Source organism: Propithecus coquereli, unplaced genomic scaffold, assembly GCF_000956105.1.
Source record: "Propithecus coquereli isolate 6110/MARCELLA unplaced genomic scaffold, Pcoq_1.0 Scaffold59, whole genome shotgun sequence".
Lineage (NCBI taxonomy): Eukaryota > Metazoa > Chordata > Mammalia > Primates > Indriidae > Propithecus > Propithecus coquereli.
In genome coordinates this window covers 2,575,813-2,587,496 of record NW_012151840.1, presented here as the reverse complement: position 1 = coordinate 2,587,496, position 11,684 = coordinate 2,575,813, and the positions used below count along the sequence as shown (strand labels likewise).

General features: G+C 56.9%; 2 protein-coding genes across 2 annotated transcripts in view; one reads left to right on the top strand and one right to left on the bottom strand.

Annotated features, from left to right (window-relative positions):
- Positions 1 to 5,928, top strand: part of HCN3 (hyperpolarization activated cyclic nucleotide gated potassium channel 3) — a 17,489-nt gene extending 11,561 nt beyond the window's left edge. Inside the window, exons 3-8 of the mRNA XM_012658732.1 lie at positions 343 to 504; positions 905 to 1,123; positions 1,503 to 1,649; positions 2,077 to 2,317; positions 3,223 to 3,387; positions 3,844 to 5,928. Coding sequence (XP_012514186.1) covers positions 343 to 504; positions 905 to 1,123; positions 1,503 to 1,649; positions 2,077 to 2,317; positions 3,223 to 3,387; positions 3,844 to 4,541 — 1,632 coding nt within the window. The 3' untranslated portion in view covers positions 4,542 to 5,928. The remainder of the gene's footprint in view (positions 1 to 342; positions 505 to 904; positions 1,124 to 1,502; positions 1,650 to 2,076; positions 2,318 to 3,222; positions 3,388 to 3,843) is intronic.
- A 446-nt stretch (positions 5,929 to 6,374) lies between these two features.
- Positions 6,375 to 11,684, bottom strand: part of PKLR (pyruvate kinase, liver and RBC) — an 8,988-nt gene continuing 3,678 nt past the window's right edge. The window contains exons 3-11 of the mRNA XM_012658733.1: positions 10,326 to 10,417; positions 10,097 to 10,228; positions 9,757 to 9,943; positions 9,110 to 9,380; positions 8,843 to 8,993; positions 8,394 to 8,546; positions 8,133 to 8,299; positions 7,235 to 7,416; positions 6,375 to 6,795 (exon numbers count right to left, since the gene is read on the bottom strand). Of these exons, the coding sequence (XP_012514187.1) occupies positions 6,689 to 6,795; positions 7,235 to 7,416; positions 8,133 to 8,299; positions 8,394 to 8,546; positions 8,843 to 8,993; positions 9,110 to 9,380; positions 9,757 to 9,943; positions 10,097 to 10,228; positions 10,326 to 10,417 (1,442 nt within the window). The 3' untranslated portion in view covers positions 6,375 to 6,688. The remainder of the gene's footprint in view (positions 6,796 to 7,234; positions 7,417 to 8,132; positions 8,300 to 8,393; positions 8,547 to 8,842; positions 8,994 to 9,109; positions 9,381 to 9,756; positions 9,944 to 10,096; positions 10,229 to 10,325; positions 10,418 to 11,684) is intronic.

Here is an 11,684-nt window from a genome sequence, read left to right as displayed (position 1 = left end):
CATTACATTGTGAAATGCCCTCTCTCCTCTTTTCCAGGCTACACCTGGGTAGCTTGTGCAGTAGACTTGTTTGAGTCTCTGCTGTGACACTTACTGTGTGATCCTGGGCACATGACTGGTCTCAGTTTTCCTATCTATAAGATGAGAGTAATAACACAGCCTACTTTGTATTAGCTATATATGTGTGCTATAAAACTCCATACAAATGAATAACAGCCATATCTTTGAATTCACGGGGACTGGGGCTAGGGAGAGGTTCAGAGAGAGAATTGGCACGGCTGGGAATGGAGGATCAGCAGGGAGGGGTTCCTGTCCACAGCAGCTCCTCCTCGGACTCCTCAGATCTTTCACATGACCTATGACCTGGCCAGTGCTGTGGTTCGCATCTTCAACCTCATTGGGATGATGCTGCTGCTATGTCACTGGGATGGCTGTCTGCAGTTCCTGGTCCCCATGCTGCAGGACTTCCCTCCCGACTGCTGGGTCTCCATCAACCACATGGTGGTGAGAAGTCCCCACAGCTCTGCCTCTCCTGGGCCTTCTAAGGGCTCTTCTGCCTGAGTAGCAGGGATGGCCACAGGGAGCAGGAGGTGGGAGATGATCAAGGGAGAAGATAGGAGTGAGGAGGTGGGGAGGAGGGAGGAGAGGGGAAAGAGACCCAGAAGAAGTGTTTGTGTGTTGGAGGGAACAGGCAAGGAAGGAGACCTAGGCAGAAGCTGAGGCCCCCAAGCTGCAAAAGAGACCCCTTTGCCTCAGGGCCCCCAGAACCAAATTTACGAGCCTGCTAGGAGAAAGGTCTGAAGTAGAAGGGGGCAGACGGACTGAAAGAGAGAGAAAAGTGGGCAGGTGGAGAATAAGGCTCCAAGGGCCCATGGCCAGCTCTGCAATACACTCTGCCCCCCAGAACCACTCATGGGGCCGCCAGTATTCCCACGCCCTGTTCAAGGCCATGAGCCACATGCTATGCATCGGCTATGGGCAGCAGGCGCCCGTGGGCATGCCCGACGTCTGGCTCACCATGCTCAGCATGATCGTGGGCGCCACGTGCTATGCCATGTTCATCGGCCACGCCACCGCCCTCATCCAGTCTCTGGATTCTTCCCGGCGTCAGTACCAGGAGAAGGTCAGCAGGGACGGGAGAGGGAAGGGGCGGGCGAGAAGGGGTGCTGGAGACTGGGGAGCTCGACTTGGGGCCCATTCTGATGGATGCCCCTGTTGGGTTTCTGTGTCCTTTCCTGCCCTATGTCCATTTGTCCCAGGCCTCTGTCCTTGGCCCCTCCTCCGACCACGTCTGGGTTTTCCTGTGACTGTGCTATGTGTCTTCCCTATATCCACCATTATCCTTATGTCCTCTGTGGCCCTGTGTATCCATGTCTGGCTCCATGTTTCACCCCTAGGTTTGACCTGTGTCTGTGACTTTCCACACCCCCACCCTACCATTGTTCTGGCCCTACATCTCTCTCTGTGTCCTCTTGCTTTCTGGCAATGGCTTGGCCCTACAGTACAAGCAGGTGGAACAGTACATGTCCTTCCACAAGCTGCCAGCTGACACGCGCCAGCGCATCCATGAGTACTATGAGCACCGCTACCAGGGCAAGATGTTCGACGAGGAGAGCATCCTGGGCGAGCTGAGCGAGCCGCTCCGGGAGGTGGGGCTGAGCTGGACCCTGAGGGGGGCTTTCCAAGCACCTGGGCTTCCAGGGTGCTGTCAGTGGGTAGGGGATGTTGGTCAGCAGGATCCACTATAGGGAATGAGGCCTGCAGAAGGCTTGATGGGAGGCCAGATATTTGGGGGGCTTTCAGGGCCTGGGGTCCTTCTTGAAGGTCTTAAGGGGTGAGGGTAAAGTCTGCAAGAGGAGGAACCGTAGGGAACTCTATTTTGGGGGGATGGTCCCACGAAGGTTCACGGGAGTGCTCTGAATGCAGGAGCTTAGGGATGGTCCCAGGCCCACTAAAGCATCCCATCCTCTGGCAGATCATGACCCCAGGGGTGGGCTTTCTGGAGACAGACAAGCTCAGTTGGGAGCATCTCAGGGCAGAGGACACAACCTGCCTGACAGGCTCCTCCCTGCCCAGGAGATCATTAACTTCACCTGCAGGGGCCTGGTGGCCCATATGCCGCTGTTCGCCCACGCCGACCCCAGCTTCGTCACTGCAGTGCTCACCAAGCTGCGCTTTGAGGTCTTCCAGCCGGGGGACCTCGTGGTGCGTGAGGGCTCCGTGGGCAGGAAGATGTACTTCATCCAGCACGGGCTGCTCAGTGTGCTGGCACGTGGCGCCCGGGACACCCGCCTCACTGATGGATCCTACTTCGGGGGTCAGCAGGCTCAGGGAGGGGGGGGTGGTCCCGAGTGAGGACAGAGGGCAACTGCTCCCCTGGATCAGGGGCCCCACCTGGCTACGCTGCAGAATCACAGAGTTCTAACCCCTGCCCGGGCCTGCTCAGTGAGATCCTCTGGGCTTGGAGCTCTGTATTTAAAAAAAAATTTTTTTATATTATTTTTCTTTTTAAAGTCCTATTAGAAAAGAGAGCTCTGTATTTTTAAAAAACTTCTCAGGAGATTCCAATGCACAGCCAGGTTGCAAAGTTCTGGGCCAGAGGGCCTTTTAGAATCCTTAACTGTGAAATCCAAGAATTGAGACGGGGAAAGACAAGAAGGAATGAAGCAGAGCTGTCCCGGGGGCATGAGCCTTGCGGAGCTGCCTGGTCCATGATTCAGGGACCCAGCCTGTGGCAGTGGGGGCAGTTCTGCCAGCTGCTGCCCAGAGTGACTGGAGGCTCCTAGAATCTCTCAGTCCCCAAACCACTTGCCACCCTCCAGCCTCTCTGGCATTGCACTTTGTCCTTTGACGCTGCTTTTCTCCTTCAGAGAGGTGTTCATTCAAGGGGGTGGGAGGAGGGTACGTAGAGTGAGATCCCCAGGCCAGCCCCTTGGGGTAGGGAAATGAGGGTGCAGTGGGAATTGGAGTAGAGCGGGGGCCAGCAAGCCCTGACTGTCGGCTTTAATTTGGAGAGCGGGAAGGACAGGGAGCAGTAATCTAGTAATCCTGCGTGTCTGGAGAGAGACAACGCTTGGAGCGCTTAGGGACCCTGGGGTGGGGGGTAATCAATAGTTTGTCCCTAGTCTAGGGAAGACCCTGGGAAAGCTGGGTCAGCTGCTGCAGGCCCAGCGAGAAGGAGTTCTGGGGACGGGTTCTGAAGCCTTCTCTCAACTTCCGCAGAGATCTGCCTGCTGACTCGGGGCCGGCGCACAGCCAGTGTTCGGGCTGACACCTACTGCCGCCTCTACTCGCTCAGCGTGGACCATTTCAATGCTGTGCTCGAGGAGTTCCCCATGATGCGCCGGGCCTTTGAAACTGTGGCCATGGACCGGCTGCGCCGCATCGGTGAGGCCTGTCCACGCGTCCGCTCTGGTTCGGGCTGTGCCCTCGCCCCGCCTCCATAGCAGGGAGCTGAGGCTCCAGTGCTTCAGAGCACAGCTTAACCCACCCAGTCCCAGCGAATCCCCCAGCAGCCCTTTCAGCACTGTGGCTCACTGTCCTTACCTCTCAGCATGTCCTTCCCCTGGAGATATCACCTCAAGTCCCCATGTCCTGAGTCCTCCTTCCCCTGAGTACCAGTCCCTGACCCTCACTTTCTCTGGTACACACCTTCTTCCTCCAACCCCTGTCTCCCAGTCTCCACCCCCCAGCCCCGTCTCCACACTCCTGACTCCGATCTCCTACCCTCAACCCCACTCCACCCCTCGACTCCCTCCTGGTACCTGCACACACTTTGATATCCAACCTCCATCTTTGAATCCTTCCCTATCCTTAACTCCTCCTTCCTGGGACAACTTCTAGGCAAGAAGAATTCCATACTTCAGCGGAAGCGCTCTGAGCCAAGCCCAGGCAGCAGTGGTGGCCTCATGGAGCAACACTTGGTGCAACACGACAGGGACATGGCTCGGGGTGTTCGGGGCCTGGCCCCAGGCACAGGAGCTCGGCTCAGCGGAAAGCCAGTACTGTGGGAGCCACTGGTGCATGCCCCCCTGCAGGCAGCTGCTGTGACCTCCAGTGTGGCCATTGCCCTGACTCACCAGCGGGGCCCTCTGCCCCTCTCCCCTGACTCTCCCGCCGCCCTCTTTGCTCGCTCTGCTCGGCGCTCAGCAGGCTCCCCAGCATCCCCGCTGGTGCCAGTCCGAGCTGGCCCTCTGCTGGCCCGAGGGCCGTGGGCATCCACCTCCCGCCTGCCTGTGCCACCTGCCCGAACCCTCCACGCCAGCCTTTCCCGGGCGGGGCGCTCCCAGGTCTCCCTGCTGGGGCCGCCCCCAGGAGGTGGACGGCGACTAGGACCTCGGGGCCGCCCTCTCTCAGCCTCCCAACCTTCTCTGCCTCAGCGGGCAGCAGGTGATGGCTCTCCTGGGCGTAAGGGGTCAGGAAGTGAGCGCCTGCCCCCCTCAGGGCTCCTGGCCAAGCCTCCAGGGACAGCCCAGCCCCCCAGGCCACCAGTGCCGGAGCCAGCCACCTCCCGGGGTCTCCAGCTCTCTGCCAACATGTGAAACCCTTGGGTACACCCGGCCTTAGCTCTTGGGGCACAGTAGTGTGTACCTGAGGGCAGACACCTCTTGGGGAAGGCCGAGGGGACCTGAACATTGCCCTGTGGAAATGTCTCCCCTTACTGCCCTGAAGATGGTTTTTGTGTCCTCAGCTCAAGCACCCTGCAGCCTGTCCAACATCCTAATCCATTACCCATTCATCATATGTTCTGAGCGCCTACCACGTTCAAGGTACTGTGCCAGGCGCTGTATGTCTCCACTGCCAAGTAGAAGTGACTCAGAGCCCTCTGACAAGGGTATTCCCCTGCTATAGTCCTGCCAGGTGCAGGCCCAGGCACATGACCCCACCTTTACTAAGCACAAGTACCACCACCATCACTGCCAAGTAACTAGACGTCTCTGTTTCCCTGCCAATGATCCTGCAGGTTCCACCTGGCGTGGTTATCTTCCTGTTCTCCTAGCATAGCCAGGCACTGCCAGTTACCTGCACCCTTGCTGCTGCCAACAAATGTCTTGGGTCCTGAGTGTGGGCATCCACCTTTGCCCTCTCACTGCCACCTGTGGACCCTCCCTGTCTATGCCCTCTTAGTGGGAACACATGTCTCCTGTCAAGTTCCTGCACTCTCCTGTCTCTGTGGTAGAACCGTCTTTTTTGTAAACTGAGAGCTGCCTCTTCCCTGTGCCCCCTGCCCCAGTGGTGCCTCCCCTTAAAGTTAAGAGATAGTTGGCACCTCCTTATTTAGTGGGCCAGCCTAGATCCCCCCAGGTGGGAGGCAAATGGCTAAAGCCTTATGTGATGTTTTTCTTTCCTTCTTTATTTATCTATTTATTCAGCCCTTTATTAATTTTATTTATTTATTCATTTGCTAATTTTATTTATTATCAATGCGTTGTGTTCACCCATTCCTTTATCCATTGCTCCCTCCTTTCCTGGTAGGGAGATGAAGGAGCAGGGGGAGGCACAGGAGGGGCCTATCCATGCCAGTCCGTGGTGTGGTCCTTGCCCAAACCCATCAGCAGCAATACTCAAACCCCCTCCCTGTCAGTAGGGGCAGGAGGGCCACGTGAGAGAGGGAGGGGGACTGTTTTTACCTCTAGGGATTTTTTTTTTCCTCTGAGTTTGCTGTTGGTACAGGAGTAGGGGGAGGGCCGAGGTATCCAAGCCTGGGGAAGGGCAGGCCAGCCAGCACCTCTGCCTTCTCAGGGACAAGAGTAATCCTTTACCACACCCACTCTGTCCCCTCTCCTACCCTACAGCATCAAAGAATATGGGGCCCGGATCCTAAGCCTCCTTTCCTCCTGGGTAGGGAGTTCTGGGGTTCTTAGTGTGTGGGAGAAGTTTTATAATTGCTTCCAAACAGCTGGGTTTAAAAAGAAAATAGAGACACTCGTTTTGCCTCCTGGTTTGTGTGTGGGAACAAAGTGGGCGTGAAGGAATTTCTGGGTGCAGGAGGGGGCAGCAAGGCATTTGACCCAGCAAGGCATGAGTGTGTGAGAACACCAGGGGCGCGGTCTGCAGGCCCAGCACAGAGGCTGTCAAGGCAGTGACAAAATCAGCCCACCTGGCTCTCAGTTCTCCCCAGCATCCAGCTACCCCAGCTTCCCCCAAAGTGTGGTGCTTTGATGTCACCATTAGTCATCATGAAGGGATAGCCTGCCCTGGCAAGAGATGCTCAGATTATCATGAAGCCCACATGTGAGAATGACAAACTGCATGGATATACAGTATTTTTAAAATAGTGATTCTGTGGAGGATGTGGACAAGATTGCCCCGTCTCCCCTCTCCCCGCCCCCCACAGATGGGAAGCCCGGGGTTACAGAATTAACCAGCCAAACTGGGATTAAAGGCTCAGGGCATTTTAGGGCCAGCTGAGCGGATTGGACACAGGGAATGTACAGTTGGTGCTGTTGGGTGGCCAGTGCATAATTGGACACAGACTTTCAGGGCCTGTGTGAAATGGGGGGCAGGGCACGCTGGCATGGGGCCAGATGGCAGATGTGGTCTTGGACAGGCCTCAGATAGGGAGGGTTGGGAGTAGCGAAGAGGAGACTTAGGGGTGGGGCTTTGGAGGGGCGTGGGTTGACGGAAGTGGACAAGGGAGAAAGGGATGGGGTGCAGGGTAGGCTGGCTCTGAGGAGGGAGGGGCATCTCAGGATATGCTCAGCACCCGCATGATGTTGGTGTAGCCAGAGCCAGGTCGCCAGCCTGTCACCACAATCACCAGGTCCCCAACACGGAGGAAGCCACGGAGCTTTCCTGAGGGACGGAAAGAAGATGATAGTTATTGAGGGACAAGACCAGCCCCGTAATGAGAACCAGCCATCACTCTGTCACCTCAAGGCTACCCTGTAGGGAGCGGGGAGGCTGAAGCAAACTGTATGCTACGTCCCACAGGTGGCACTGCAGGGAATGTGACCACTGCAGTATATTAAAGCTGCAGGTGTGTCTGTGGAGTGGGATGGAGTGTGCTGCTAGGTAGCAAGGCTGTCCCCCTGTGTGACTGTGCTGATAGGAAGAGGTGGGGATATCTGATCATATGCCGGATTGCTGCCTCTCAGTCTTAGTGCATCTCAGAGGGAAAATCTGGGACCAGAGGAGAAAGGCAAAGCCCTTTGAGTGGGTGTGGGAAGCTGGGTTGGGGGACTCCTGATACTAATGGCAGGGGTGGGTAAGGAGGAAGGTCTAGGTGGCTCACCACTTTCAATGCCAAATTGCACCCGGCGATCCACATCATCTGCCCAGATGGCCTCTGGAGGTTCACGGTAGAGCAAGGGGAAGACTCCTCGGCACAGGTGGACCTGGCGGGCAGCCTGGGCAGAGCGGGTGACAGCAATGACTGCTGCCCGAGGTCGGTAGCGAGACAGAAGCTGGGCTGAACTGGAGGAGACAGAGGAGGTCAGCCCAGAACAATGAAAGGGTGGTGAACCAGGCAACAAGAGTTTGGGTTCTGGTTCCAGGTGTCACTGACAAGCTGTGCGACCCTGGGTAAGTCATCATACTTCTCTGGGCCTTAGTTTTCTTACCTGTAAGGTGAGTATAAGAATGCCTGCTCTTCCTACCATACAAGAAAGGTATGAAATAATGAGAAACCTCATTGGGAAACATAAAACCCTTTTGAGAATGTACATTTATATAGGCCTTAAGTTATATGTGGTACTTTGTGGCTCCTTTTAATCCCCACAACCCCATGAGGAACAAAAGATCAACTCACTATAGACATGAGGAAACAGAGCAGGCTTATGGAACTAAGTTTCAGAGCAAAGACTTGAACTTAGACCTACCTGGTCTAACATACTTCTGCAACACCTCAGCATTGTAAGGCCCTGCGGGCTAAATGGACTTCCCTCTGAGCCCTAGAAGCCCAAATGGCCTCCAAGCTAAAGTGCCCAGTGACGCCACTGTCCCCTTTCAGCCCCCTGGAACTCACTGGCCTGATTCTGCCTCTCCTGGCCTCTACCTCTACTAGATCTCTCTCCTCTTATTCCACAATGATAGTCTTCATCCCTGATGACCAGACTAAACCCAGGCCTGTGGCTCATCCCAACCTACCCCTGACCCAAACTCTGCCTGGGCATTCCCAGTGACCCCCTCACCGGCCAGTTGTAGTCAGCACGATGATGGCAGCAGCACAGCACTTGAAGGCAGCCTCCACAGCGCCGATGGCAGTGACCTCAGTGGGATCACGGCTCAGCGGTGCTACCCGACGTAGCTCCTCAAACAGCTGCCGGTGGTACACTGCAGCCTCTGCTTCCCGTGCAATCTGCAGGTGCCAGGATGTCAGGCTGGGCAGGGGCACTGGGGGCTGGAAGGGATTTGGTTCCCTGGCCCATTTGCCTTTCACTCTGAGCTCCTACCGCATGCTGCATCTTTACAGCTTCCACGGGGAAGTTGCCCTTGGCGGTCTCCCCTGACAGCATGATGCAGTCTGCTCCATCCAGCACAGCGTTGGCCACATCACTCGTCTCTGCCCTCGTTGGCCGGGGCTTGGTGATCATGCTCTCCAGCATCTGGAGGGACACCATGGGCATCAGAGCTTCAAGAGTCACACTCTGCCCAAACTACTTCTCTGACACCTACACTCTCAGAGTGCCTTGAAAACCAGGGTAACCATCACAAGCCGTGTGATCTTGGCAGTTCAATGTTCTCATCTGAAAATAAGGGTTTCAATATCTCTACCTAACTTGGTTGCTTGAGGATTAAACACTGGACAGAATAACGTGTTATAGATCTAAGGTGTAGGTATGAACCCTCAGGTTTCCCTAAAACCCCCGGAGTGCCCCAGCCCTAAGGGTCCACTCCAGACCTGTGTGGCACAGACAACAGGCTTGCCCGCCAAGTTGCAGCGCCCGATCATCATCTTCTGAGCCAGGAAAACCTTTTCCGCTGGGATCTCGATGCCCAGGTCCCCCCGTGCCACCATGATGCCGTCGCTCACCTCCAGGATTTCATCAAACCTGGGCGGTGGGGGGAATCAGGGCTGTGGCAGAGCCAGGAGATGCCAGGGAGAGGCAGACAGAAGAAGAAAGGGAAATGGTTATAGGGCCCGATGGGAACAAAGACCCAGCCTCACTTCTTCACGCCTTCGTGGTTCTCGATTTTGCTGACGATCTTGATATCCTGTCCTTCCGGCCCCAGAGCAGCTCGGACGGCAGCCACGTCGCTGGCTTTCCGCACAAAGGAGGCAAAGATAATGTCCACGCCATGCTCCACTCCGAAGCGCAGGTCCCGGGCATCTTGCTCTGACAGCCCTGGCAGGTCCACTTCGACGCCAGGCAAGTTCACGCCCTTCCGGTTGCCCAGGACGCCGCCATTCTCCACTTGGGTCATCAGCCCCTCTGGGCCTGCGGACATAGAAGAGCCAGCTTCGGTCGGGCGTGAGGCCTTGGGCATAGCCATGGCAGAGAGAACACCGGGCTTGGACCCCTGAGAGATCAGGAGCCATGTCCTGTCCAACTCGTCTCTCTGCGCTTGTTCTGGGCCCGGCACCGTATAGGTACCGGATGGACGTCCTGGGGAGGAACGACGAACCTACGTTAGTCCTAACCCATCCCTAACCCGGGGCGAGCGCAGGCATCTGGATGCTGGGGACTCCGGGACGGGTGGGGAAGGACGCGCGGTGAAGGGAGGTTGTGGTGGGTCTGAGGGCGACCGGGGAGTCAAAGGGGAAAGGGCGCGCCCAGCGTTTGGGCTTGGCCCCAAGGGGAGGCGAGTCCGCACCGATTTTCTGGACCACTAGGGAGATGAGCCCGTCGTCCATGTAGATGCGGCCCCCCACTGGCACGAGCCGGACGATATTGGGGTAGTCCACCCACACGGTTTTCGCGTCCCCCCGCGTCCGAAAGGCCGCGTCCACAGTCACCAGCACCTGGGAACCCTTCACCAGCTCCACTTCCGACTCTGGGCCCTGGGGGCGGAGCCAGAGGAGACGTGAGTTCTGCCCCCGGGGTCCGGGACCCGCCCCTCTTCCGGGCCCCGCCTCCTTCCCCCCCCCTGTAGCGTCCGTGCTCTCCCTCCCCTCCCCCGCCCCGGACGTGCGGGTCCCAGCCCCGCCGCTCACCCCCTGCAGGATCCCAGTGCGTATCTCCGGTCCCTTGGTGTCCAGGGCGATAGCCACTGGCCGGTAGGTGAGCGGGGAAGTGGCAAAGCTCTCCGCCGCCTCCCTGATGTTGGCGATGGACTCAGCGTGATACTGGGGGCGAGGGCGGAGCGGGGGTTTCAGGGGAAGGTAGCCAGGACCCCGGGGCACCCTCCGACCCCACCCTCCTCCGCGCTGGCCAGCCCCGCACCTCGTGAGAGCCGTGGGAGAAGTTGAGTCGCGCAATGTTCATCCCGGCCTTGATCATCTCCTTGAGGCGCTCCACGGAGCGAGATGCTGGCCCTGGAAGCGGAGATCCCTCTCCAATCACCCATCAGCACTCTCACAGACAGGAGTCCTGTTACCCGGCCTTTACTGCCTGACACAGCTCCTGCTCACGGGTCACAAACGCCGTGTCCCTCTCCAGCCAACATCTGTCCCCTTGGGGAGGCAGCGCTGGGGGCGTCTTGGAGGGGGCGTCCTCAGCCAGGCCTGAGGTAACTGTTGGCAAGTGATGTAAGTGCTGCATGTGGGGGGAACCCAGGTGAGGGCATCTGGGGTGCGGAGTTTAGAGCTGACAGGACTCATTGACTCAGGAGACCGCGGTCCTATCCCACCCGCTCGCTGAAAGGGCAGCTGCTAGCTGACGGCGGTTGCCTAGCCTCTCCAGATCCCTGTGCGCTGGTCCCCTCCTTCTCACCTGCTCAAGGAGGCAGACTGTTAGCCATTCTCTGGTCCTGCATGTCATCGGTGTTTTCCTTCCTACTGGCTTACTCCCATCAGCGTGTAAACCTGCTGTTATTTCTTTCCTCATTAAAAAATATTCTTTTAATCCTGGTTTCCCCTCCCCTACAGTCCTATTCTTTGCTCTCCTTTGCAGCAAAGCTCATTTCAAGAGTTATCTGTAGTTGCTGCCTCCAGTCCCCCTCCCTCGGTTCTCCCTGGAACCCACTCCAGCCAGGCATTGGCCCCCATCTCGCCACTGCATCTGTTCTTGTCAAGGTCACCAAGAACCTCTGTGTTGTTGCTCAGTGTAATGTTCGATGCTCAGTCCTCACCTACCTTGCCCATCAGCAGCACTGGACACACATCCCTCCTCCACACAGCTTCTTGCTCGGCCTCCAGGACCCCACCTTCTCCTGGCTGACTCCTACCTCCCCGGATACTCCTTCTTCTGTCTCCTTTCCTTGCTCCTCTCCTTAACATGAGATGCCCTGTTCTCTTCTCTGTCATCTTACCTGCACTCCTTTGGTGATTTCAACTAGTCTCAAGACTCGTTATATCATCTATATGCAGACAGCTCCCAAATTTACATCTCCAATCCAGACCTTTCTCCCGATCCCGGGGTTGTGTCTTTGACTGTCTACTCTATCACGCTTGGATGTCTGAGAGGCAGATTGAGCTCAACATGTCCCATCTGAACTTCTTTTTTTTTTTTTTGAGACAGAGTCTCACTGTGTTGCCCGGGCTAGAGTGCGTGGCGTCCTAGCTCACAGCAACCTCAAACTCCTGGGCTCAAGCAATCCTTCTGTCTCAGCCTCCCGAGCAGCTGGGACTACAGGCATGCGCC